This window comes from Pseudochaenichthys georgianus, chromosome 9 (assembly GCF_902827115.2).
Source record: "Pseudochaenichthys georgianus chromosome 9, fPseGeo1.2, whole genome shotgun sequence".
Taxonomy (NCBI): Eukaryota; Metazoa; Chordata; class Actinopteri; order Perciformes; family Channichthyidae; genus Pseudochaenichthys; species Pseudochaenichthys georgianus.
Genome location: NC_047511.1, coordinates 25,538,676 through 25,565,175, shown reverse-complemented (window position 1 = coordinate 25,565,175; position 26,500 = coordinate 25,538,676). Strand labels below are relative to the sequence as shown.

At 41.6% G+C, this 26,500-nt stretch overlaps 1 protein-coding gene across 6 annotated transcripts in view; it reads left to right on the top strand.

Annotated features, from left to right (window-relative positions):
* aopep (aminopeptidase O (putative)) overlaps positions 1-26,500 on the top strand; it is a 74,450-nt gene that overhangs the window by 29,407 nt on the left and 18,543 nt on the right. For 5 of the 6 annotated variants that reach the window (XM_034090347.1, XM_034090350.1, XM_034090348.1 and 2 more), the window contains 3 exons: positions 2,413-2,473; positions 7,640-7,702; positions 8,924-9,010. In XM_034090347.1, coding sequence (XP_033946238.1) covers positions 2,413-2,473; positions 7,640-7,702; positions 8,924-9,010 — 211 coding nt within the window. The remainder of the gene's footprint in view (positions 1-2,412; positions 2,474-7,639; positions 7,703-8,923; positions 9,011-26,500) is intronic. The other variant, XM_034090349.1, reaches the window with a different exon arrangement.

The window sequence follows — 26,500 nt, the reverse complement described above, 5'->3', positions numbered from 1 at the left end:
CTAAACCTGAATACATTTTGGATTACTTATTGGAATTATTGGTGGAAAGATTTCCTCACAACATTTAATATTCATTAGTAAAGGTACAGCCGAATCATCACAGTGCACAAACCCTATTACCGCCGCAGATGGACCAAAAAAGGGAGCGTTTAAAAAAAAAAAGGGGCGGGTCCGCTCAGTGGAACAATAACAAAACATGGAGACACAGAAGTCTGCGTTTAAATCGTATGTGTGTGTGTGTGTGTGTGTGTGTATAGAGGTGTGTGTGTGTGTGTGTAGAGGTGTGTGTGCGTGTGTAGAGGTGTGTGTGGTTAAAACACATCAGCCTGCGGTCGCTCTTAGCCTTTCTAATGATTCTGAAGGTATACATAGTGAAGGTGGTGCGTGAAAGGCGGTGCGTGAAAGGCGGTGCGTGAAAGGCGGTGCGTGAAAGGCGGTGCGTGAAAGGCACTGCGCGCTCCTCTTCTCAGAGGCTGAGTTAAGCCTCCCGCTGCCTCCTGGTGCTGCAGAGATTTCATGAAGTGAAGGAGGTTCTTCTTCTATAAAACAGCTGTGGGGAGCAGATACTGTGAGTGTCACAGACATGAATACATAGATCAAGGCAGACTGGTGCACACACTCCTGTTTTCCCAATCCAGTGCTTAAACAAATATAGCTCTAAACCCTGGCCGAAATGTCCTTAAAATGAATTCCGAGTTCGACATTTTAATTCATGTCCTGCCAACACTGGCAGGACAGAAGGCGACACGCCCGTTCTAAGCCGTGTCCCTCACTCCTCACATCCCAAGCTGCATCCCCAAAAAGTGTATTATGTTGTTACATAGTTTCAGATGTGATGTTTCAGTTGTGCTCTTGATAAGCCATTAAAACATTAAAAACATGTTCAGTTTCCTTTTTGCTTTTTGTGTCTCCTGTTCACCAAAACATACCCATCTGTGATGGAAAAAGAAAATAATCCAAAAGTAATCTGAATATGTTTTAAGACACGTAACTGTATTCGGATTACTTTCAGAGCCATGTATTCAGTAATCAGTAACTGATTACATTTACAAAGTAACCCTCCCAACCCTGCCCATTTTAGTACACAGAGGAGAATGAACAGCTTGTTGTAAGCCTCATTTTACAGAAAGCTCCAGCAGCGGAGTGTCTATTGCTTCTCTTGCTTGTGTGTCCGACACTGAGGTCCCAATTTAAATATCTCAACACGTATTTAAAGGATTCTCTTGAAGTTTGAGAAAGACATTTGGGTCTGCACAGAATGAACTGCGACCATTATACCACGATAGCATCAGCCTTCAGCAAATAAGGAGATGAGAGGCAGATGAAGTCCAGTTTGACTGATGCAAACTGATTCCTGTCTGACAGGGACCAGCTGAGCCTGACAAGCTCAGCCTGAGGTGTCCTTAAATGGCCCCTCGCACATAGGTTGAACCCACTACAGCCTCGTAGTAAAGGCATGTAATGACCTAAAAGTCTAAAGCAATAGACCTATTGAGAGAGACATGTTGCCGAACATGATGAAGAACTGGAAAAGAAAGACATCTAAATGTCTGAAATAGAAACAAGTACTTCAGTAGTTTATTGCAAACCAAAATTCCTGGATGTCACTGACAGACATGTCAGTGGGAAATACTTTGCATCTTTCTGAGTACAATGTATTTTTAAAAGTATGTCAGGCGTTAGAGATTCCCTTATCTGTACTTTCACGTTGGAGTCCCTTCAAAAATATTTTTGGCAAAAGAGGGAATTCGTTAATGGTGCCTCAGTTAAAAGAGCGTAGTTAGGACAAAATGTTTGTACAAAAATACAATTTAAATCGTTTCCTTGTGGAAAATAACACCTTTTTAATGGGCTCAACATAACATATTAATATACAGTAATAGCTTAAGACTAGCCAAGTGGGGAATTGTCCTTGAAGCAAAGCCTGGCAGGATTGATGATGGGGTTGGGGGGGGGTATTGCTTTGGAAGTCACTTTTTGACAGTTGTGTACTTAACACTTAAATACACATTGCGGACTGCTTGTGGAATGTTTGTTTGTGTGCACATTAATCTATGCAAGCCTTTTCTGTCACTGTGTGTTTTCTGTATGTATATGGCCATTTCCATCTGCAAAACCATACACTTGAGTCTCTCCTCAGCCACACGCACACTTATGTTGACACAGTTGCTTGCTATACATGCATATAAACCCAATTAAATGTCTGTACATGCCTGTTTGCTTGTCCTTGTGTAGGAAAATGGGTGTGCCCCTCTTTTTTGTTTAAGCCAAAAGGTGTTGGCCTAAACCTCTAGTCCACCACGACCCCAAACATATTTTCCCAAAGCCATGTTTTCATAGGGTGTCTTGGGCAATAACAGTCATTGCTATAATAATAGGAATAATACTAACACTTGTGCCATTGTGTTGCAGAGAAGGCCTCACCCTCAGTGCTATTCATGCTGACTGGCTCGATCGACCGGGAATTCCAAAGGTATGAAGAGTCTTTTTTTTCTGCCTTTTGAGTTTGAGCATGTTGCTTGAATAAATAATATATTTTCACTAATTAAAAACCAACAAGCCAAATAAAGGTGGATAATTAAACATGTAATAATAATTTAATTTAGAGCATTTAGACCTGAACATAATAAAAAAAAAAATTTGTCTGAATGAAACACTTTTCACAATCTATCTGAACGGTTTTGTTTTGGCCTTGTTTAGGCTTGTGAGGGAAATATTGTGCACCTTTGCAAACAAGGTTGTTCACAAGTTGTAGGTGAAAACAAAAATAAAATGTAGGGAAATTAAATCTGAATGGCTTGTTGAATCCCATGTTCTGACCAAGGCAGCCCACAAAGAAACTCTTGGGGTTTGATTTGGTGTTGGTATGCACTCAGGATAAACAAATACCGTATAAGTGTCACTCCTTAAAGGGCAGCACAATAGTCTTAGGCCCCGGCCACACGAGGACGATAACGGTCGTTTCCGTTACCGTTTTGTGTCATATAGACCATCTGGCCACACGAGGACGACAGAATACGGCACTAAACGACTACGGTAACGATAACGGGTCCCAAGGTGGATAGAACGGCATACGCAACGCTCTGGGGAGTCCAACGGCTCCGTGTGTACGCCAGGGTTTCCGTTAGCCGGTAATTACCGGTTTTTAGCTGGTAAAATTTATAAAAAACCGGTAAATTCAAAACCTGACGGTCAAAATGTCTGGTAATAATTAGGGAGGCTCCGATCGATCGGCCGCCGGTCATTATCGGCCGATATTCACTCTTAATAGTTTGATCGGTGCTCTCTATAAAGGCCGATCAGGAGAGCTGGATCTGATCGATATGGACATAAACGCAAGTGAAGTGTAACCGGAGCGAGAGAGAGATCAGATCAGCTGCTGAGTCTGACCGAGACACGCAGCTCTGCAGGATCACCTGAAGCCCCGCCCTCTGTTTAGCGAGCTGCATGAGAAACTGACGTGCTGTCAGGAGAGAGAGAGGGAGGGAGAGGATCCGTTTCTCCCGTGTTATTATTCAAAGTTGATGTAAACTTCTGAATAATGTACGTTATCTACTACAAGTAGTTTGTTTGAATGTAATAATTATGTTGTTTGTTGTTTGTGGAATCATTCACCCCCGCGTCAAAGTAAACTGCACACTGAATTCAGATTATTTATCTTTCTCTCGATATGGACCTAAACGCGAGTGAAGTCTAATCTGACAGGACGGAGACACGCAGCTCTGCTCACCTGCAGCTCCTCCCGCTGCAGCAAAACACACACTTCAAGTCAGATCATCACCCTTAGCTATTTTAATTACCTCTCAAACTACCTAAACTAGTTATAAATATGTTTATTTTTACTGTTGGCCGGGTCACTCATTACTGGATCAGCTGCTGCATGAGTCATATGACTGCTGATACCTGAGCATTATCATCTTTAATAACAGATTGATATGGTTTTGAGATCATGCATCAACTAGACTTTAATAAAGTTAAGATGCTGTGTTCGGATCCAGCCCACGGGGGTTAAGTGTGGTTCCATACTGGGGGAACTTTCCTTGTTTTGGGGAGTGTGCTCTTAGCCTTTGCTAGACAAAAGAAGCTGCATTACTTTTTTCACACTATTTACCAGCTTTAAATGGCGGCGTAATGACACTATTCTAATGGCAATTATGTCTCATGTTATGGCTTTCGGTATACTATAAATACTGTGGCTTAAATGACTCGTGACTTTTAGCCAGTAGGCATTATGAAACTGCTAGACATTGAGTATAGTATATTTATTTTTCAACTTTCAAAAAAGATCTGGTGACATCTTGATGATGAACTGAATTCCACTGTATGGCATCACTAGCTGCTATGTTTATTTAAAGAGCTAATCTTACGTTTCATTGTGTTGTTGAATCATTATTACCCCTTACTGTCAGTGTATCTTGACAAGGTGAGGCTCTTCCTCTGCCCTTTTATTGACACACACACACACACACACACACGCACGCACGCACGCACGCACGCACGCACGCACGCACGCACGCACGCACGCACGCACGCACGCACGCACACACACACACACACACACACACACACACACACACACACACACACACACACACACACACACACACACACACACACACACACACACACACACACACACACACACACACACACACACCTAGGTATTTATAACAAGTACTAGAAGTTGTTGCCTGTTACAAATACCTTGGTATCTGGCTTGATGATTGTCTCACTTTTAAACTTCATGTCAATAACCTGCTTAAAAAGCTGAGGGTTAGACTAGGTTTCTTTTTCAGAAACAAGTCCTGTTTCTCGCTTGAGGCCAGGAAAAGGCTAGTCACTGTGACCTTTTTACCTGTGCTGGACTATGGTGATTTGATGCATATGAATGCACCTGCCAATTGCCTCGAAAAGTTAGATGCCGCGTATCACAGTGCTCTGAGATTTGTTACTAACTGTAAAGCACTTACTCATCACTGTTCCCTGTATGCCAGGGCAGGTCTGCCTTCACTAACTGTACGGAGGCTCAGTCACTGGTACACGTTTATCTATAAAGCCATGTTGGGTAAACTGCCGACTTATATATGCTCTTTGATCTCACAGAGAGTGGCAAGTAGCTATTGCCTGAGATCCGAGGATGTGTTTTCATTACATGTGCCAAGTGCTAGGACTGTTTTAGGTACTAAAGCTTTTATGTGTGCTGCTCCTCTAGCTTGGAACACTATGCAAAACAAATTGAAACTGAGCATTTTGGTTCCCTTGCATCATTTTAAAGCTCAAATAGATGAAATGTTGATATCTGTCATTGTGAATAGGTTGCTAATTTATACCTCTGTAATTATGTTGTATTGATGTCCTTTTTGTTTTCTGTTGTTTTTATGTGTAACCAATGTGCTGCAGGTCTCCCTTGAAAAAGAGATCGTTGTTCTCATTGGGATTTTCACCTGGTTAAATAAAGGCTACAAACAAACAAACAAACAAACAAACAAACAAACAAACACACACTCCCTGAATAAATCCACTTTATCAGCTTCTTCAATTCTCTCATCTCCATGGTAACTGATCTTAATGACCACTATGTGTATGTGCATTGTGTGTATGTGCACTCTTGTCACTGTCTGGGAACCTTCACCTTGCAGATTATGTGATGATGTAAATGGAGCCTTTCAGGGGCCTGAGGGTGGGAGGAAGGCATGGAGGGACTGCTTTTTTCTCACACCTGATTGGGTGACGACTAGAGTGGTCTTGCAGAGGCTTTTTGTGTGTTTGATGTGCCAGTCACCAGCTAATAAGATCAGCCAGATCGATCGAAACCTTTTACAGATGTGAGTGCTTGTGTATTATGTACACTAGACACAAACACATTTTTAAAGTCTCTCTCTCCCTCTGCTTTCTATTCATCCCTCGACAATGTGCTTGAATTGGAGAAAGGCAGGAAATGGTTTGGCCTAATAATAAACAATGACATTTGACGTTCCTGGAGTAAGAGAAGCCAGGGCTGGCCTATTTGAGACCTCAGAGTTTGGATGAGTAAGCGCACTCTTTGGGGTGATGGATCTAGGCTGAGAAACCTCGTTTAAGAATGTTTACTAAAGCTTTCGGCCTGTTACCTTCACAGCTCAATTTAACATTTCATGTTTGTCTGCATGGCTCATGACTAAAACCTTGTGTTTTAACCAATTATTACAAACAGATATAACATAGTTATTAAAACTGCTTTACCTGGCATTAAATGTTTACAGTTCTTCCAGGCAGAACTTTGATGGATGTACTTGGCCCTACAAGCCTGTGCAGCTTTAAAATAAATCTAAATTGGCTAATTTAACAAAGGAAAGAGTGCCAAGTACGAGAGTTTGAACTTTCCTTATTGGGTTAGGGTAACCCTAACCCCATCCGGCTCTTCTGTCGCCAAATTATTTGTCTTAGTTTCGATTTGATTGTTTGATTAAAATCAAAATATGCTACTCTTTTATTTTCGTGAAAGTTTTGGCTTATATATTACATTTTTAAAAAAACTTTATTGTAAGAATTGTTTGTCTATCCTCAGCAAAGTAAGGTATGGTACAAAAAGACTCTGGTGTTGTTTTGTCATTGTATTTGGGATTGCAAAATCAGGAAGATCAAGGGCATGCCTTTCGTGTGTGTTTATGAATTAGAGGTGTAACTTCTGAACTTGCAACCTGATATTGATTCAATGGAGACACTACACAGACGGGGGCAGGATGAAGAGAGATTTTGAGGTGGACAAAAGCCTTTCTATTCAGGGAATGGTAGTGGGGATACTGTAGGCAGCAAAAGAGCCATGTGGTAGGTATCCTGTTACACAATGCCAATTTGATGCTTCAACACTCACTACTCCATATAGCCCACTCGAACACCTCCCTCTCTGTACCTCTGTGTCTGCTCTCTCTCCCCATCTCCTTGGCTTCCACACACACCCCATCATGCTATTTCTGCCGGAGTACTTGTATATAATACACACAGAAGAGTACTTAGGCATGCAGCTATTGTATTGAACTTTGTGTGTGGCTATGGTAACAGCATTAACAGCTGAATGTGTGTGCGGGGGCGTATGTGTGTGTATCCTAGATAGTATGAATATCATGCTGCATCTCTCTCGTGTGTATGTGACATTAATAACACGTTGCTTTCCTGCACTACCCGTCTTTCTTCTTATTTTCCCACCACACACACGCACTAGCATAACCATGCTCTCACACACACAACCCCTCACTGTCATCAGCATCAGTCGAGCAGCTGAAGGTTAGAGAGTAAGTGCTGTGTGTTTGTGCTGTGTCGCTGCTCTGTGCGTAGGTGTGTGTTTGCATGGAGGAGGTAACTGTCCGTCCTGCTGTTATTGACATGATGTTTTCCTTCCTCCTTCGCCTCTTTTTTTCTTTTCTCCTTCCCCTTTCTCTCATCCTCTGAAGTCAATTGGCGAGTTTCCGCCAGAGGAACAAGTGAACGCACTCCCACCTCCTCCCTCGACTCCCACCTCTCCCTCCCCTTCCTGCTTTGCTTGGTCTCTCTCTCTCTCTCTCTCTCTCTCTCTCTCTCTCACTGTGCTTCTGCAAAGCATTCCACTCCGTTCCGATCACTTGCCCCCGGCTCACAGCTTTCCCTTCTTCTCTCCGTTCAGTGGCTGTACGAAAGAAGCGCCGTGTGGTCACAGGCAAGGCTAGTGGAAGAAGTCAAAGCAGAGGTAAGGACTCTCTCCCCTTCTCTATTTCCCAGTTTCTTCTTCTGGTCTTCGGGGAGTGGCAGACAGACTCGGGGTCAGCTCTCAGATTTTAAGTATAGCAGCTTTGATTGCTTGATATGATTGTATTCTGACTCTCACCTTTTCCTTCACTCAAATATTCTTCCTGTTTTTCCTCTCCTGTCTCATTTATACGCTCTGTTTCACAATGAGATACCATCTCTTATCTTTACCTCTGTTGCGCTTCATCTACCTCTCCCTTTTCATTTTCTCCCTGTTTCCATCTCTCCCTCTCTCTGTCTCTGAGTGAAGTGCGGCACACAGCGCTGTACATCTGTTGCGTGTCATTCTGTGCTGCCTATCATATTTCCCATAGAGCTTTCGTAGTTTTCTTAATTGTTTTGCCTTTATTATCCAATTTACACATTCATGTGTGTGTTTAAAGTGCAATCAAATCAGACCTGAAGAGTATATTTGTCAAAGGTATTCTAAATGACTTAAAATGCAAAGAATGATTGAATGCTTTTGCATCTTAGAAATGACTTGTACACTTTGTGTGCTTGTAAAACCTCACTTTTTCAACAGTTCAAACTGTGTTACTCTGAGATACAAAGTGAAGCGGGGGAGAGGAGATAGAGTTTGGCCTTGATTGTCTGTTTAATGGAGATCTATGGTGTAGGGAGTTGCTCCGCTCCAGGCTCCGTCACAGTTACATACTTTCCCTATTACTCTTTTGTCACAGCCGGCCGTTTGTGTGGTTATATATGGAGCACAATTGAGTGCTGAAAGGTTGGAATAAAAGTGCGCGTGTGTGAGAGAGGGAGAGACGGACCCTTTAGACTGTTGTTCATTTGTGTGTGTGACAGAGCGTCAAGGCTTGCCTGCCAGTGAGAGTAGATATATGTATATTAATGTAGCCTTTCCACATGAGAGATGGAAAGTGTGCATTAAGTCTGTTTTATATTTACTTTCTGCTATTGGATATAACATTCACTCTCTTACACCCTCTCCTTTCTCCCCTCTCTCCCTTTTTCTCCTTCTGTGTCATCATTACACCTTTCTGATTACTTCTCTCATGTCCCCTTTTTTCCATTTCGTCTTCACAATGCCTCATCCCCTCTCGATCAAAATCACTTTGTTGTCTCTAACTACCTTGTCTTCTTTTTCCTGCCTTGACTACCTTACCTCACCCCCCCCCCACTCACACCCGTACTCCTTCCGCAGGTTGTAAAATGGATTCTCCTCAGTCAGCGCCATCAGGGGAAGGGCAGAAAGCGGAAGAGAATAGAGCCCAAGGTGAACTACAAAGAGGTAGGAGGCACTCTACTTTAATACCTCTATCAACCTTTCCTCAGCTTTGCTCGTTCCCTTCTTTTTTGAAAAACTTTAGCTCCCCATCTGGGTTTTGGCTTATTATAAATTAGCTGGGATTTTTTAAGCACTACAGCACTATTGTTAAAACATAATCATCTCCCAATTCTGTTTATGTGTTGTGTCTGCGAGGACAGGCTAGCCTGTTCTTTTAAGTCTGTGTTTATGTTGTGTCGAATACATATTTAATCTTTTAAGAGCTTGTATACATCACATACCCTCTGCTTTTTCTGTGTGTGTGGTCATGGCCAATATGTGGGATGGTGTTTATGTTTGTCTGGAGGGGGTGGGGACCGTTTGGCCTCAACATTGTGGTTTTGAATCTGGTCTTGAACTGTATCCCTTATTCTCTTTCCATACTTCCTTTAAGTGCACGCTGTTTCCTTCCAAATAAAATGATTTCCATGAAAAATATCCCAAAAGGATGGGTTTGCCCGTGTGTGTAGTGTTAATTAGTTCTCTCTAGAGATGGCTAATCCCCCCCACCCACTAATTGACACACACTCTTGCACACACGCCTGCATCATTAATGAACGCACACATCTATAGATCTATAATCTATAAGCCACAGAGGGCCAGAAGTCATTAGTGAGAGAAGAGCAGCTTTTATATATCACTCTTAATATGCTCAGATTTTGTAGACTGTAGGAAACACATTTTTTGTGTGCAGTGCATTTTACGGCGTGACTAAGTGAGTGCCCCTGGGTGTCTTTGAATACAACTTTGTAAGGAAAAGTAAAACATTAATTCAAACAGTTATTCATTACCAAGAATATTGTACATATCCATTTACTTTTTGGGCCTATTAATGTCCGTTCAACACTTTATATCGCAAATATGTAATTTAAGTTTTATTCATTACCAAAGTTATTTCGAGCTTTGCCTAAAATCCAAAAGATATTTCACCAAAACCTTGTGTTGGAATATGATTTTCTTCTGGATCGTATTACCTCCCAATTCCTGTGTTGTAATTTGGGGTGCAGAGTGAATGAAATGCCTGTAGAGTTGGCAGCCATTGCAGCCCCTTTAACCACCTGATACCTACCGTCTGGCATATTGGTAACGTACACACATGCTCACAAATACACTTACTTCTAAGGGGCAGCGAAAGGGCCTCTTCCTCTTGGGGGCAGAGAGTGCTGAAATCAGCCTCATGAAAGAATAGCCAATTACTGTCCACTTGGTCATACACAAAAGCGAGAAAGACGAGGGAGGGATGAATGGACGGACGGACGGACGGATGGAGCGAGGGAGAGGGGGGGATGTAGGGGGCGGGGATGTGGGAGGTCAGCGTTTGAAGTTACGCCATAAAAGCCATCCTGAAAGGAAACACGAAGTGAACCCTCCCCCCTTTCCATGCACCTCTCTCCCCCTGCGGCCCGGCCCTCTCCTCTCTCCTCCTCTACGTCTCCCTCCCTTCCCTTTGTTGCGGTGTACAGAGAGTGCCCCATGGATGGACCAGGTGTATTTTATATTACTCCTTCATGTACTTCAAACAGCCCAATTTCTACTCGCTTTTCATCTACCTCTCCTCCCTTTCTCTTACCCACGTATACCAGCCTGTTACAAGGCTATAAATCACACTGCAGACCCGATCGGAAAAAGAGGAAAGAAGAATGGAGGGGGGTTAAGACTTAAAAAACATGAGACTGGAAAGTAGACAAGGAAGAAAAAGTTGGGATTAATCGTAACGAAGATACAACTGGAGCATAGAGAAATGAGAATTAGATATGAAAAACAGCACTTTATGCTACCGCTGGGCATTATGTATCCATTGTGGTTATCTTTTAGTGTTATTCAAATTGGAAAGGAAATATGGCTTTACATGTAAATCACAAAATGTAGCAGTTAGATGGAAACATACAAAGGGAAATTAGTTAGTAGAGGATTTGAGTAAAATAGGTGATGGAATGACGAATGGAAAGAGAAGATGAAGAAGTAGAGAAGTAGAGCAACACAGAGAACAGAACTTGGTAAGAAAGGATTTTAGGAGCTGATGTTCGGGGCAAGAGCGAGACTAGTGGTTAGTTAGAGGTTGATTATTATGATTTCCAGTAAGGTAATGCATCTGCTGGGGCATTTAAGAATATGAAGAGCAGAGTGGATATTTGAGAAGATGAGAGAAGCACACAAGAGATGAAATATTACTGGATTGGCCATATAGATAATAGCGGTTAGAGAGTAAAAAAAGGCGATGGAGGAATAATGAAGGTAGGACATTTAGTTGTCAAGTATTGGGCTGCGCCACGGTTGCATTTAGCGCTAATGACATCATGGATGATTAGGGAATATACGCACACACTCGTAAACCTATAGGTGCACAAAGTGGATCAGACTCCCCCCACAGAGCAGCCTTGAGATCTGGTTTATAGAGCCAACGTTTATTAACAACTTCCTGTCGTCTTTGTTTCTGTGATACGTTATTGATTCACATGCATCTAGATGCTTGCATTTGTACACGTGTGCGATTATATACGCGTGCGTGTGTCCAGTGTGTGTGGAGATGTCTGTAGAGGGATATTAGTCACGCCTGTGTGGTAATGGGCCTCATTTTGCTCTCATTTTCATCTGCGGTCTCCGTAATGAGAGGCTTCGTCTGCCTTTGCAGTTCAGGACAGGAAACCCTGTAGGGTAGGATGTGAATAGCAGGAGACCGTGGCCAACTTTTCTGGCAACGACAGACTCCTCTGCTCTTTTTAAAGTTGCTGTTTGTAAGTCTTCATTGATCTGGAGAACATATTGATCAACTGGACTCCACGGTAAAATTCCTCAAAGTTGATCGATAGGTATGATAAACCTAAACCTTTTCTAAAACCTCAGAAGGCTTTACAGTGGTTCAATACTCTCAGACTTCATGAATCAACTAGCCTGCAGAATGGGCTTAATGCCTGACACATGCAGCTATTCCTAAACATTATTCTTAACACATATACATAACCGGCAAATTTCAAAATAGATTTTTACTTGATTTCAAGTTCTTAATGTTACTGTAATAAAGGGCCAAGATTTATGTAGTCTTATTTTACACTTGTGCATCAAAATACAATATATTTTCCCAGTGCCTTTGGTGTATATGTGATAAGGTTCTGTATAAATAGAGTGTTTATGTAGCTCTTCCTGGATAAACATATCTGGGGAATGGTGTAATCCTGGATTCTTCGGATTCCTGCAGAAATGGTTCTGTCCCACACTGTTTTTAGCGAACCTTCATACACACCCACGGTTGGCCATGCCATCGGGAGCAACTCATCATTAAGTATCTTGCCCAAGGATACATCGACATGTGATATACAATAATATGCCTATTTGTATATTTATTTTTGGAAGCACAGCTAACAATGTCAACCTATGTATTATTAACTTCAGGCTAAAACAGTTAGCCTACATGGTTGGGCCCATGGTTAAGGGAATATATGTCAGAGCAGGGACATCTTTCATGATAGCTTCACAGATGCAGCAGAATAGGCGGATCATGAGTCAGCCTCCATCTCATCAGTGTCACTCTGTCACCTCATTTGCACCTACATGGCAATCTGCACCCTCCTGGTCGATGCTATTGGTTACTGTGGAAACACCTACAACCAGATTTATGTTTGTGGCTGAGTAAATGTCAACAACAGGTTAAGAAGAACAGCAGGTCTTCAAACCGTGTCATCAGTTGAACATTAATGTTTGTTTTTTTATTTGTCAAGTGTGAGACAAATGTTGTATTTAAAGCAGGCTGTCCAGTCCACTTTTATACCTGCTAACGATCTTTTTGAGTATTTTGACTGATTGGAGATTGAGTCGTACCTCAGGTCTTACAAAACATAACTTCTATTTAGAAGTTCTAAGTCAAAGGCCAATTGACTTGTTTTCTGTTAAGCCCCTGTCACACTGTCTCGAAATTGACACCAGATGGACACACGAATATGGAATTGTGAATTTCTCACGAAGATGGCCCCGAAGTTGGTCAACAGCCAAGTAACAGCCAAAGCAAGTACGATGCCTACAGAAGGCCACACGATGGCACCCGAACCACACACGAACATATGGTCGTAGACTTTACTGATGATTTAGAATGTATCCAGACTCAACGTAAGAGCTTGTGCCTCTTCGGGGGGTGCTAACATTTAAACATACACTTTATTCTCTACTTTCTCCGTCGTAGATTAGAAGATATTACTTATCTCCGTCATGTTGTTTCCAAAGCAACAACAACTTCCTGTCAACAGCGTAAACTCGCCTTCAAAATAAAAGCATCTATATAAAATAGGAAGTTAACCTAAATTACATTTAAGACATACAACTGCAACGAAAGTAACAAAAACAATGTAATATCCTTTTCAGTTTCACAGAACACAAATTGGGTTATTTACATAATATGTTTACATGATTGTGTTGTGCAATATATGCAATCTCGATGTCATCGTACTATAATACGATGGCTACACGACGGCATTGCGAGGGCTTCACGTGGTCGTGTTGCCTTTCTAAGACAATCGGGCAGCTTCTTGTTTCCTTCATATTGTCTTCGTGAGGCGAAAAATGCCCGATGGCACGGATGATCAGACGAAGATGACACGATTTGACGAGATGCCCTCACGAGTGCCTTACGAAGGGCAAAATGGACACACAAATTCAACACGAAAATTAACCTTCGCAAGGTCCTTCGGCAATTTTTTGGCATGCCAAAGATGTTGCCACCGCTAACAAAGTTGCTGCTGAAGCCTGAGAAACTCCACTGGCGGTCATACGATGGCTTAAGATGCCCTCACGAATGGCCCGATGTTGTTACGATCAGAGCCGAATTTGAACATTTCCTTTATCGTGTGTCCGTCTGGTGTCAATTTCGGGACAGTGTGACAGGGGCTTTATTGAAGACATTATACCACTCATCCAAATTGAAAGGAAATAAAGTGGACCTGGATTTGTTTTCCTAATTCAAGTTGCATTGCTCTACTGCTATGAGTAGAGTTAGAGTTTAAATAACATTAGAGTTTAAATAACACAGGTACAAGCTCTATTTAAGGAAATAATGTTAACACAGAGAAATACACGGAGCTCAAGTGCATGGTGACTGAAATCCCTTGTGTGCTGATATGCGATGTTGGTGGTTCAAAAGAGGAGGTAGTGACTGGAGCCCCTGTGGGACAGCAGGTCTCGATCAAAAAGCCTTCACAGTTTGGTGGGGTTTGGCAAGTGGCGAACAGTACTCTACCATTTTAGTCTGTGCTAATTTGAAGACTCACTGGCTTTAATCTTAGAACATGTTTTGCTAGCATGGATTTAAATGTGAATGCACAAGTATAATAAAGTGGCCATGATTAACAAAGTTTCAATGGAAAATTACCCAACACCCTTGTCTGTTTTTCTCGGGCAATATACATCTCCTTTCATTCTGTTTGTTAACTTTGTTCCCATGAACTAAGGAATATGTCTTTATGTTTTTTATGGTATTGTTGTTGCTGTTGTTTTCTTCAAAATACCTCACCGCTTCAAAGTATACTTAGTCATATTTGGCAACGAGAACTCTACCCCTGAGCGGCGTTGATGAGAACACATCTGGTTTTCCTTCATCTCTTGTTTTCCTATCTCCAGTGTCTCTCGGTTTATAACGACAGCGTCTCCACTTCCTTCTCCCCTCTCTCGTGCACATTTTTTTTCTTACTTGCCCTGTTTCTCTTTCTGTTTTTATTCCTCTGCTTCTCACTCTGTCCCTCTCTCTCTCTCTCTCTTTCTCTCTCTCCTTCTTTCTCCTTCTTGCTTTATCTCTCTCTCTCTTCCCGTGATTTATTGGCAATGAATCAGGGATGAGGGAGTGTGCCGGAGGAGAGATGGGAACATTCAGGGAAATGACTGTTTCCGGCCAGACTTCATCACATCAGTAAGGGAAATGATCGGTGTGCATGCGTGTGTGCCTTTGTGTGCGTGTGTTTCTCCATTATCAAACCAACTGGGAATCAGCTAAGAGCTGCTCAGACACTCGGTCCACTGTAGTGAGCCACAACCCCTTACTTGTCTTTTCATGAAAGTAAAACTTGAGCTCTGCATACTGTATGGCAACTAGGGATGCATATCGTTGACTTTTTTACGATACCGATACCACTGAACGATACCGATACTCAACCGATACATATCGTGATACTTTGAATATGTATCATCCCACAATTACTCATATGAAGCGCTTTACGATATAGTCAAATGAATATTAAATTCAATTGTGGGACTTCTTGGACCTTTTAGTACTGAACAAACAATGAAAAATACATAAAAAATATGAAGAAAACCGATTATGGAATATCTTTTATAATACCCGCCATCAGGTGTGCCGCGTGAATAGCACATCTTGTCAATGCAAACAGACCGTTATAGCACCGTTATAATTAATGTTAAACCTGAGATTCGACTAGAGAACAAATACATAATAGAATAATGGTCATGAGATTTCGGCATTGCACAAACAAACAAATCTCATCTTTAAAATCAACATTTACCTTCACTGGTGAGAGAAAACAAATCCCATCACAGTTCATTTGTGGGACTTTTACCTTTCTAGTATTGAACAAACAATGAAAAATACATAAAATATGAAGTAAAACGATTATGCAATCTAATTTATAACACCCGCCATCACGGGCCACGGACTCACTTTTAAAATTAATTCAAAAAGTATCGAAACCGGATCTGATTTCGGTACGGTATACCGTAGCCACCAGTAACCGGTATTTCGGTAATACCGGATACCGATATGCATCCCTAATGGCAACACATGCAGACGTCATGCAACAGAATCCATCCTGTAGCTTCAATAGAATATTTAAGTAGCAGTTTGACAAGCTGTCACAGGGAGTTTATTATGTGGCTTTATGTCTCACTTTTATGGGTCCAATTCATTTGCTGTACTCCTTAGCTCGTCGTGATGGAGGGTTTGCTGTGCTGTCGGAAGCATCAAGCCTCTGATTTGGATCTTTCATGGAAGGCTGGTTTCAGATGACATGTCAAGCAGACATGCTTTGGTGGTGTTTGTTCCATTGATAGAGACTTCATGCGGTGAGGCTGAGGGCTGAGGTGTTGTTCACAAGTGATGGGTTGCCAAATAAACCGGTGGATTTGTGCAGCAACGGCCGCCATGCACATATGTAAAAGATGGCCATGGTGAAGAGGAAAATTAGCTTGAGGATGCATTTATTTTCATTTCTCGTCTATGACCATGGGATTATAGTGATTAAATCATATAATTAAGGACATTAGACACAAGAGTTAGCTATCATACTGTAGCTTATTAGCTGTGTTCCACTTTTATGTACCTACTGTTGGAGTTTCAACTGCTTCCTGAATGGTTTGTAGACAGGAGACAGGATTTCATCAAGGCAAGGCAAGGCAAGTTTATTTATACAGCACCTTTCAGCACACGGCAACCTAAAGTGCTTTACAAAATAGAATAAAAGACATTTAAGAATAAATACAGTGGAAGCACATTCAAAACAGGCATTTTAAAAAGCAAAGATAATTAAATAAACACAACAGGTATTAATCAATCAATCAATCAACAACTTTATTAATCCTGCAAGGGGCAATTGGTTATGAGCAGCAGCTTATGTCATGTACACAGGCAGGAACATACAAGAAGAAAACACACAGATACACCCGGGAGCACAGATGTGGATAATTCCAATGTACACTATAAATAGTTCATAGCATCACAATAATAAATAAATAAATAATCATGTTAAAAGCCTTACAAGAATTTAAAAGTTTGAGTGCAAAAGGGATAAATTATTTTGAAAAGCGATTAGTCCTTTGATCAGGTAGAGCATATCTACGCCCTGATGGCAACAGACGAAATTCATGTGAAAGAACACGACCTGGAGAGTTCAGAATGCTCTCTGCTTTCCGCAGAATCTGTTGGTTACAGAAGGAATTTAAGTCTCTCTGTTTCACGCTGATGATCTTGGAGCAGGTTTTAACAATGCTGTTCAGGCTGTTCCTGTCTTTCAGCGTGAGGCTATGGAACCAGCAGATAAAAGAAAAACAAATAAGGCTCTCAATGAATGCTTGGTAAAAACGACAAAGAATGAAAGGCCTGACAGAGAAAGAGTTCAGTTTGTGAAGAAGGTGCTCTGTTGACCCCGCTTCACAATACACTCAGTATTCACATCAAATTTGAGGTGGTCATCGAAAATGGTGCCCAAGTATTTGTATGATGTGACAATGTCTACCTTGTCATTGTGTATGATGCACTCCTGAGGAACATCCTTGTGACGTCTAAAATCAATGATCAATTCCTGGGTTTAAGAGACATTTAAATCCAGAAAACTGTCATCACACCAGGAAATAAAATCGGTAAGAGCACACTCGTGGCCTGATTCTGAGCCGCTAAGGAGGGACAAGAGGGCGGTATCGTCAGAGAATTTAACCAGGTAGCTGTTGTCTTGCATGCTCCTGCATTTATCAGTGTACATTATAAAAAGTAGGGGCGAAAGAACGCATCCTTGAGGCGAGCCCGTGGAAGTGATGACAGAGTCAGAGAGGTGTCCATTGACAAGACACCTTCTGCTCTCTATTAGTTAGAAAGTTTAAAATCCATAAAACAAGTTGATCGGGCAGTTTAAAATGACATAATAGGCTCTCTACCAGGAGATGCGGCTGCATTGTATTAAATGCTGAAGAAAAGTCAGCAAACAAAAGCCTAGCGTGGGCTTTTCAAGGTGTTTGTGGAGGGTGTGCAGTATAAAAAGCTTTGCATTTGCGTATTAAATACATGGATAAAAGCCAAACTGCAGTCAGATGGCAGCAGAGTCATACTGTTATCTACTTACGTACTGTACATGCATGACACAAAAGAACACAAAAACACTCAAGGCTGAACTCATGACCTCAGTGAGAGATATTGAAGGAGTAAGAGAATCGGAGGAGAAAGAGAATGAGTCCAGAACATCTTAAAGAAACAACAGAACTGGAGTAACAACAATCAATACAAGCATCCTACTAGCTTTGTCTTTTTATGCAGTAACTTAAAAAGTGCTAAAACAGATTGTGTAGGAATGAAAGGATTAGTGTGGCACACAACTGCTGTTTGATTCAACCCTTCACTCACAAAGACTTTCAGTCAACAAGCTGGCGATCCAGCGTCACCTGTCAATGAAACTTTCCAGTCCACTTGTGTGTCTGTTTTAAAAAAAAGTGGGGTCTTTTCCTTTTTTGTTTTGTGACAAAGCTCATGTATAAAGCTATAACTCTGAAGACTACTTCCACAGAACGTATACACAGCTGTATGTACACATGGTTTATTGCAATGGTAACTGGTACTGCTTTCACTATATATTACCCCAGAGTTTAACTTGTAAAAGTCATGCCGTAGTATGACAGGATATTATTGTATAAACTGACTGATAGTAAAATCCACTGTCTGTAAAAGTGTACATGACAGATGGAACAGTGTTTTGTCTGACTGATGCATTGCGATGCTGTAGTTCTGTCACATCCAATTTAATCCAATCCCAAAACACTTTTACACAATACAAATAAATAATACAAATCAGGATATTTTAGCTCCAATGTTTTTTTTATTTTATCCAAAGTTTCTCAAATCTGTGCTAATGGAGAGGAAAGAAAAGCTGTTTTCCCTTTTGATATCTAGTGAAAATCTTAGAGAACGTTATCAGTGGTGCAAGTGCTGGAGATGGGAAGATTAATTTGTAGAGATGGGAGGGGAGGAGAGAGAGGAGATGGCTCCATTTGTGTGTGTTAATGGGAGGGAGCAAGACAGAAAAAAAGTAACAGGGAGAGAGTGTAGCGTGTATTTGTCTCATTCATCACTCAGTAGCACTTTTCGGGGTCATTTTAAACTAACTGCCTGTCTCATCTTGTCCAGGGACTCCCTACAGTCCGCATGCATGCATGTGTGTGTGTATTTATGTAAATGTACGATTAATATGGGAGTATACAGTTAAAGAAAGGGGGGTGTAAAGAGATCAACAGTCAGGATTGACGATGCTGACAAGCTATTTCATTGCATACAGTAGCTGCTCTAAAATACCATTGAAAGACACACACACACACACACACACACACACACACACACACACACACACACACACACACACACACACACACACACACACACAAAACCACACACAGCTTTTAGGGTAGATGGAAGTTGGAAGTCATATAGAGCAAAAGTAGCTTCAAAAAGCTTTTCACTGAAGTGGTCAAGAAGAACGAACACACACACGCACGCACACACGCACGCACGCACGCACACACACACGCACGCACACACACACACACACACACACACACACACACACACACACACACACGCACGCACACACACACATATATTCTGGATCCCAGAAGCCTTTGAGTGTCATTAAAGTGCAGCTGTGTTTGTCTTTCCAGCACACATGGCAAACACATCAGGGCAGAGAGAGAGAAAAACGCCGCCTGCTGAATGTGGCTGCCACAACATGTACAACACAAGCACAAAAATACACGTTGTTCATTTTGGAGTCACTTCAAACACACATTTAGACATTGAGTATAAGGCTGTGCTATAAAAACGCACTTTAGCATGGAGGTCATGGTGTTAAACCTAGTGATGCTTTAGCCAGATATTTGTCTGGAGTCATGTTCAATATTGGGCTGGGCTGTAAAATGGAGCTGGCATTTTAGTGGTTGGAAATGAATCAATGCTTTTCACATAAAACCTGATTTAGGCGTCACCTCGTAGCTTTCATACGTAATGTTGTGTCTGTGTGTCTGTGTGTGTGTATGAAAGTGGCGTACTGAGTGCTAAAACATCTGTCTTTCCTGTTAATGACTTGGGAGCCGACAGCACTCTCAGACAGCCCTGACACAATTAGCCTTGTCAACACACACATATACACACACACATACTGTACACACACACAAAGTCAGCTGTATACTACAAGGATAGACACTGAAGATTACATAAATCCCTGCACATGAAACCAATAAGTAAGTGTCTAAAAGATCTGACAGTGTTTAGGGGGATCTGGTCTACACAGAGGCTGCGTGGCTTGTGGTCTTATTTCTCTCATTTCAGAGGTCAAAAAAGACTGAAACTGGTTTGAATAATTTGTTTAGGGAATATTCGGCATGTCTTCTTCCCAAATGACTTTAATGGATAATAGATGATCTATCTTGCTAGCTATTGGTTACAGCTCAATAAATGTTGCTACCACTAAACATACAGAAGCATTACTAATTCTTAGTTTTCCTGAGCTTATCATTTTCCTGTTACATGGAATAAAGTTCCAAAGTAGCGGCACATGTCCTTTATCTGAACAATGAAGCTGTGTATACTGACATTCACACAGCCAGGGGATGACAACATAGCACTATTGTATACATCTTTCCAAAACTCTGGAGTTATCTTTTCAGACACATAGAAGCTGTTTAGCTGTTGCCAACAGACACACTGAAGGTGACAGCTCTTATCATAGGAAAAAGACAGACGGATTGTCTTCCTGGGGTTTTGCAAAGTAGACCACACGTTTTGAATTTTTTTTTTTGGATGTCTGTCTCTTACTCCATCTCTCTTCTATTTCTGTGGTGTCTTCTGTCAGTCTCTAATATCTACCTCTGTTTCTAACTATCTGTGTGTTTGTGTGGTTTTTGTGTGGCTCCGTGGTGCTGCATGACTCCACAGCTGTGTGTGCGTGTCTGTCTGTGCAGCAGATATCTGGGCTCAGTCCATCCCACATACCTCTGTCAGCTCAAACTGCCTAAACCCATCCAGCTGGGAGTTCACACAGGAGACAACACACATACTGTACACTGCACACACACACACACACACACACACACACACACACACACACACACACACACACACACACACACACGCAAAGACACCATTACCAACAACGCACATGCAGAACAACACACTCAGTCTCTTCCTGAACATGACCTTTCTCTTGATGTCTCTGGCTATGTTGGACTCTGTCTGTTTGCTGCTACTCCCGCTTCTTGTTGGACTCTGCCTGTCATCTTTTCTGCTCCTGCTCTGTATTGCTACCTCTGTTTTTCATGGTATCTTTCAACAAACTTAGATGCTATCACTCCGCACTTGAGTTCATCACTGGTGCATGTTTGTGTATTAGCCCTGTTATTGTTGTCATCCAGCTAAACCCGGCTTGAATGGACAAATCCTAGCTGCCTGTGTGTGTGTGTGTGTGTGTGTGTGTGTGTGTGTGTGTGTGTGTGTGTGTGTGTGTGTGTGTGTGTGTGTGTGTGTGTGTGTGTGTGTGTGTGTGTGTGTGTGTGTGTGTGTGTGTGTGTGTGTGTGTGTGTGTGTGTGTGTGTGTGTGTGTGTGTGTGTGTGTGTGTGTGTGTGTGTGTGTGTGTGTGTGTGTGTGTGTGTGTGTGTGTGTGTGTGTACTTGTGTGGGTGCGTGCGCTTAAAAGAGTATTTTGCCTTCAGTTTGTGTCTTGACATTTATTAACCTAACCTCTACAAAATGGCATGGTAAAATGTCCAACAATTGCCTGAGCTGTCAAACATTTGAACCCTTTAGGGGATTTCTGTGTGTCTCTGTGCCTGATTAACCCTAGTTGTTATTATAATCAAGAGCAGCACACACCAATAATATTTATCCTCAACTTAAAAGAAACTGCGGGGTGGCTGGTAGCCACAGTTTTTTATTTTATTTAGCCTCGGCTCCTAGGCTGCTCTCACCCTCTCAGGATCAGGCCAGAACAAATTACATGAGGAAATGAAAACTTGGCGCTCTGCTATTTTCAGCCATAGTCACATTTCATACTTCCCTACCTTATGTGTTCAGGGAGTTGGCGGTTATCTGCGAAATAATAGATGGAGTGTTTGTCAATGATGATTTTGGATTAAGATCAGATTTCCCTCAACGTTTTGTTCATTCCAGAAAGAAAATCCACTGAAGCAGGATATGGTCCATCCTAAGCTCTCTAGTGACATTTGGAAACATCAACATCAAGAATGGATATGTAATAGGAACTCAGATCAAAATTGTGTCCAGACACACAAAACAACATGACTAGCTTTAGACCAAGCTGTATCTTGCAAATTGTCTTAACACCCCAACAATTGGGCTCAATAAGTGATAAAGAACCTTAAAGTGATCATGGTACGAACATTTACATTTAACATTAAATAAAACCCTTAAAACAAACAAAAAAAACCTAGTGATTGTTTCAGAGAAAGATATATTCTAATATAACCGTTGTACTCAATGAATTGTATTACTTTAAAACCTTCAGCAACATTATATTCACATGAATACACATTGGAAATGTATCCTAAGGGCAGTGATGTACCTGAACGCGTTCAATGAACGCGTTCATATTTTGGGCGAACGTGAACTGAACGTACTGTATTTCCGCTAGATGAACGTAATTGAGAACGCGTTCATTCTCAGCGCTGTATAACGGCGTTCAAACGTGCGTTCATTCTCAGCACTGTATTATAACGGCGTTCAAAAGTGTGCCAGATTTCATATGCCTTTCAGCCGAAAACCCAGTTAAAACACACCGTAAACAGGCTTCAAAATAATGCGGAAAACCACCCAATCTGGCAACAGCAAGCTGCCTGTGACGCGTACGCGCCTGTCACCCCTGGCTGTCGCACTAAAATATAAATATACTAAATATATCAGACTCCTCACAACAAACAATGTGGAACCGCGGAACCGGCGAGCATTGAATGAATGAATGAATGAATTAATATGGACGAAGCCGAGAGCAGCTGCAGCAGCACTCGCTCAGAGTGAGACTCTACGGCAGGGGTGGGGAACCTCCGGCCTCCGGCCGTATACGGCCCGCGAGACAATTTGGTACGGCCCTCGAGGTAATTTATAAACACACGCAAAAAATAAAAAAATGAAAGAAATCTAGACCGCAAAAAAATTAAACAAGCGAGTACCTGTTTTTCCTGGCCAAGGTCAGGGTCCTTGAACACAACACGAGCCTAACGTGTCATCACGTGGTATATGTCTCGACTGACAGGGGTGCAGTTCTGACGGAGAGCACCAGAACGCCACTCCAGCACTTCAGAAATTGCAGTACCGATAAGTCCGTACACATGCCACAGTTTCTGCGTGTCTGTGTCTTTAGTTGTAAGCCCAGTGGCGATCTGCTCATCTGTCATACTATAATAACTGTGTTGTTGTCATTAGCATCTGGTTAGCTAGCTATGCTAACGAATATAAGAAGCTTTGTCTACAACCAGTGAGGTAAAGGCACATCTTTATATGATCATTATAGTTATAAAAAAAATAAGAGAATAAAGTAAACAGGTATAAAATACTATAAGACAGTTATTAATAAAGAAGAATACAGTTTGAAAGGGTAGTGATTTGTCAAATATCCATAAATTAAAAGAAAATCTGCTTACAGTTGTGTTTGGGTGTTGAGAGATGTGTCCATAGATCTCCTAATGTTGCTCTCAAAGTGCAACACATCTTGCCAGGGGAGCATGCCCCCCGGACCCCCCTAGAGGAGGTTAGGTCCCCCCCACTTAAACCATGTTCACATGGATAGGAAACTAAATACATTTGCACACATCTTGTGTCCATAAATTATCTTTCTGTTTAGGTGGTCACGCCACACCCTGCACGTGCATGCATACGCGAGTCATGGTGAGATATCTGGATTAGGAGGTTGCTTTTTCTTTGCACAGAATGAAATGAATGAGCTGTGATTTTAGTTTTTTTAAGCAGAGGTCAATAACTTGTACGGCCCTCTGAGGATATTGTAAAAATTGAAATGGCCCATTAACATCGTACAGGAGACAAATAATAGCTTGCAGCAACGTATTGAAAAAAGAACTATGAACTATAAATTAGTTCATTTTTGAAACCATGAACTTTAGTTCAAAATGTTGAATTATGAACTATGAACTGAACTAGTTCATTTTAAAATATGTGAACTGTGAACTGAACTAGTTCATGTAGAAAGTGAACTTTCCCAACACTGCCTAAGGGTTTATTGACTGATGATATTTTAATTGTGGTAATGTTCAGACTACCCCAGCCAGTCCGTAGCTCTCAGTCTCAAGAGCCATTGTTTTTGTTTTATTACTTTAAATACAGGTTACTGATGTATGTGTATATTGACAGAAACACAGTTATCAATTAAGGTCTTCTGCACATTGAAATATACATTCAACTATATTCTGCTTCTTTTTCTTTTTTATGGAATTCGTTTATTAAAAGCCATGGTAGAGGATAGGTTTTGTGGTTTCATTTTTGTATTAGAGGAGTATCTGTCTCCATCAGGATGTCCATATGTTTTTACACAGAAGAATCCACCATCCCTTTCTCCTCACCTCTCTCTTTGTCTAAGAGGACGTCCAGCTGTTAGGATGTGTAACTGTAGTACAAATGTTACAGATTTTTCTCTATCGCACACAAACAGAGTCCTTTTGTTCCAGTTCTCTTTCAAAGGCCTCTCTCTTTCAAAGGCATAGGGGTGGTGCAGGGGCACAACAACCGAGAGCTGGGGTCAATCCCCGGTTATGACTCCTACTGGTTGGTTAGGGCCCCTGCAGATGGAACTGATGGGGTTGTTATGCTCTTCTGGTGTTGCTGACAATGAGGACATGTACTGTATGTCTGAACAACAGTAGCACAAGAATGGACAAGTACTTTTCTAAAGGGGAATTGTGCTTTCCAATATTGTAAAAAAGTGTTTGAGGAGTTGTTTGTGTCTCCATCGGGAATGGAACAACGGCTTGTGGGAGGAGGAGGAATGGTAAGAGGGAGGCCAGGGAGGCATCCACTGGAGACAGTTAGATTTGTGGCATGCGTCAAAAGCGCAAAATGCCAGAGACTAATTAAACTTCCCCTGTTTGGGAGGTGCGTGTATGTGTGAATGAGTATGAGTCAGAGCGGTGATGAGTAGGAGAGAAAACATGTTGATTGCCTTCATGATCAATGCCAAATTGCAGGAACATAGAATTGTACATAACAAACAGCCCACCTTCTGCTGCCTCACTAAGAAAGAACAAAGTGTTAAAAGCTATCTGATGGAACAGAGATGGCATGCCTCATGTCTGTGGAAAGTGCATATGTACTAACTTTTTGTAGGTATGTGCGTGAGCGTATGTTTGCCTGGTTGATTCCTTCTCAAAGCGAGTAGTCTTTCCCCACCGCCGGGCCCACTGTGTGTGCTTTTTTAGTTTAACCCCTGACTCAACCCTGCTGTGACCCCAAGCTGCTTTTGATTGGCCTGAGACTATGAATTTGTAGACCAGGAAGGAAGATGGGCGGGGATACCCGTCCTAACAACCAGCAGCTGATCAAACACGCTCATTAATAGAAACATGCATGGGCATAGACTGGGTTCAATATTGGGGAATTGGGAAGAAGCACACATCACACCTTCATGTAGGGCACGTACTGACCCTTTAATTTGAACACTTTATCATTTCATGATCAAAAATGTATCTAGTATACTTGACTTTCACATTATAAATGAGGCACATAGACTTGTTTGTTTTGTAATTGGACTCTGTTGATTTGCAAAGTATTGGACGTGCTGTGAATATATCTGTTTCCCATTATATTCCCATTCCTGACACTGGCACTGTTGTCAGCCCATGTGTTTGTGTCAGTAGACACATTGATGAGACAATTGATTCAGACAATCGTCCTGATTGCAAGGTCAACACTTGAAAAGCTCTCTGCCTCTTCTGCGTCTTTTTCGACATGTTTCTCCTGTCCCACTGTGTTCGACTCTCTCAAAAGCCCTCTCAATGATTTGCTTTCTGATTAGGTTCAAGACTGATTGCAACAGCCAGGTCCAAACACAGATACACACACACCCTCAAACAGCTCTCCATAGATGTCGTGGTTGTTGATTAAAGGTGTTTTCTAAAATGGCAAAACAAAGATTGTATGCTGTTAATAGATTGCAGATAGACAGCCATAGATTAAGGTCATTGCCAAGGTCATTAGTCTGTGACCGACACTATCTTTTAGGTCGTCACGTGCTGCAGCAGCAGGTGTGACATCATTCCAGGAGATGTCGGCGGAGAAGACAGCTCCATTTCACAAGTTGAAAGCGTACCATGTGACTCACAGATAACCTTTCAGCATCCCGTGTGTGTATTTGCTCAAATCCATTTCCCGAAATTGGTTTACAAAATGCTTGATGTCAGAAAGCCTTTTTATAATGTCTTTTTAGACCTTGTGAGGCCACAAGATTGCAGTACCATATTCCCACAGTGTATGAATATATATTTTCTTTAGCCACTTCATCATATATATAGCTTTTATATTTATAGGGTCTTGTCATTACGGCTCTGCCTCATTCTATATTCTCTCTCTCACGTCTACATCAAGCAGACTCCTGAGGGGAGCATCCTGCTACCATGTGATTATGTTTGTGATAGTTGAATAGAGTCATATGTTTCTTACTGGAAATAGTAGTAGGACTGCAAATACATTTT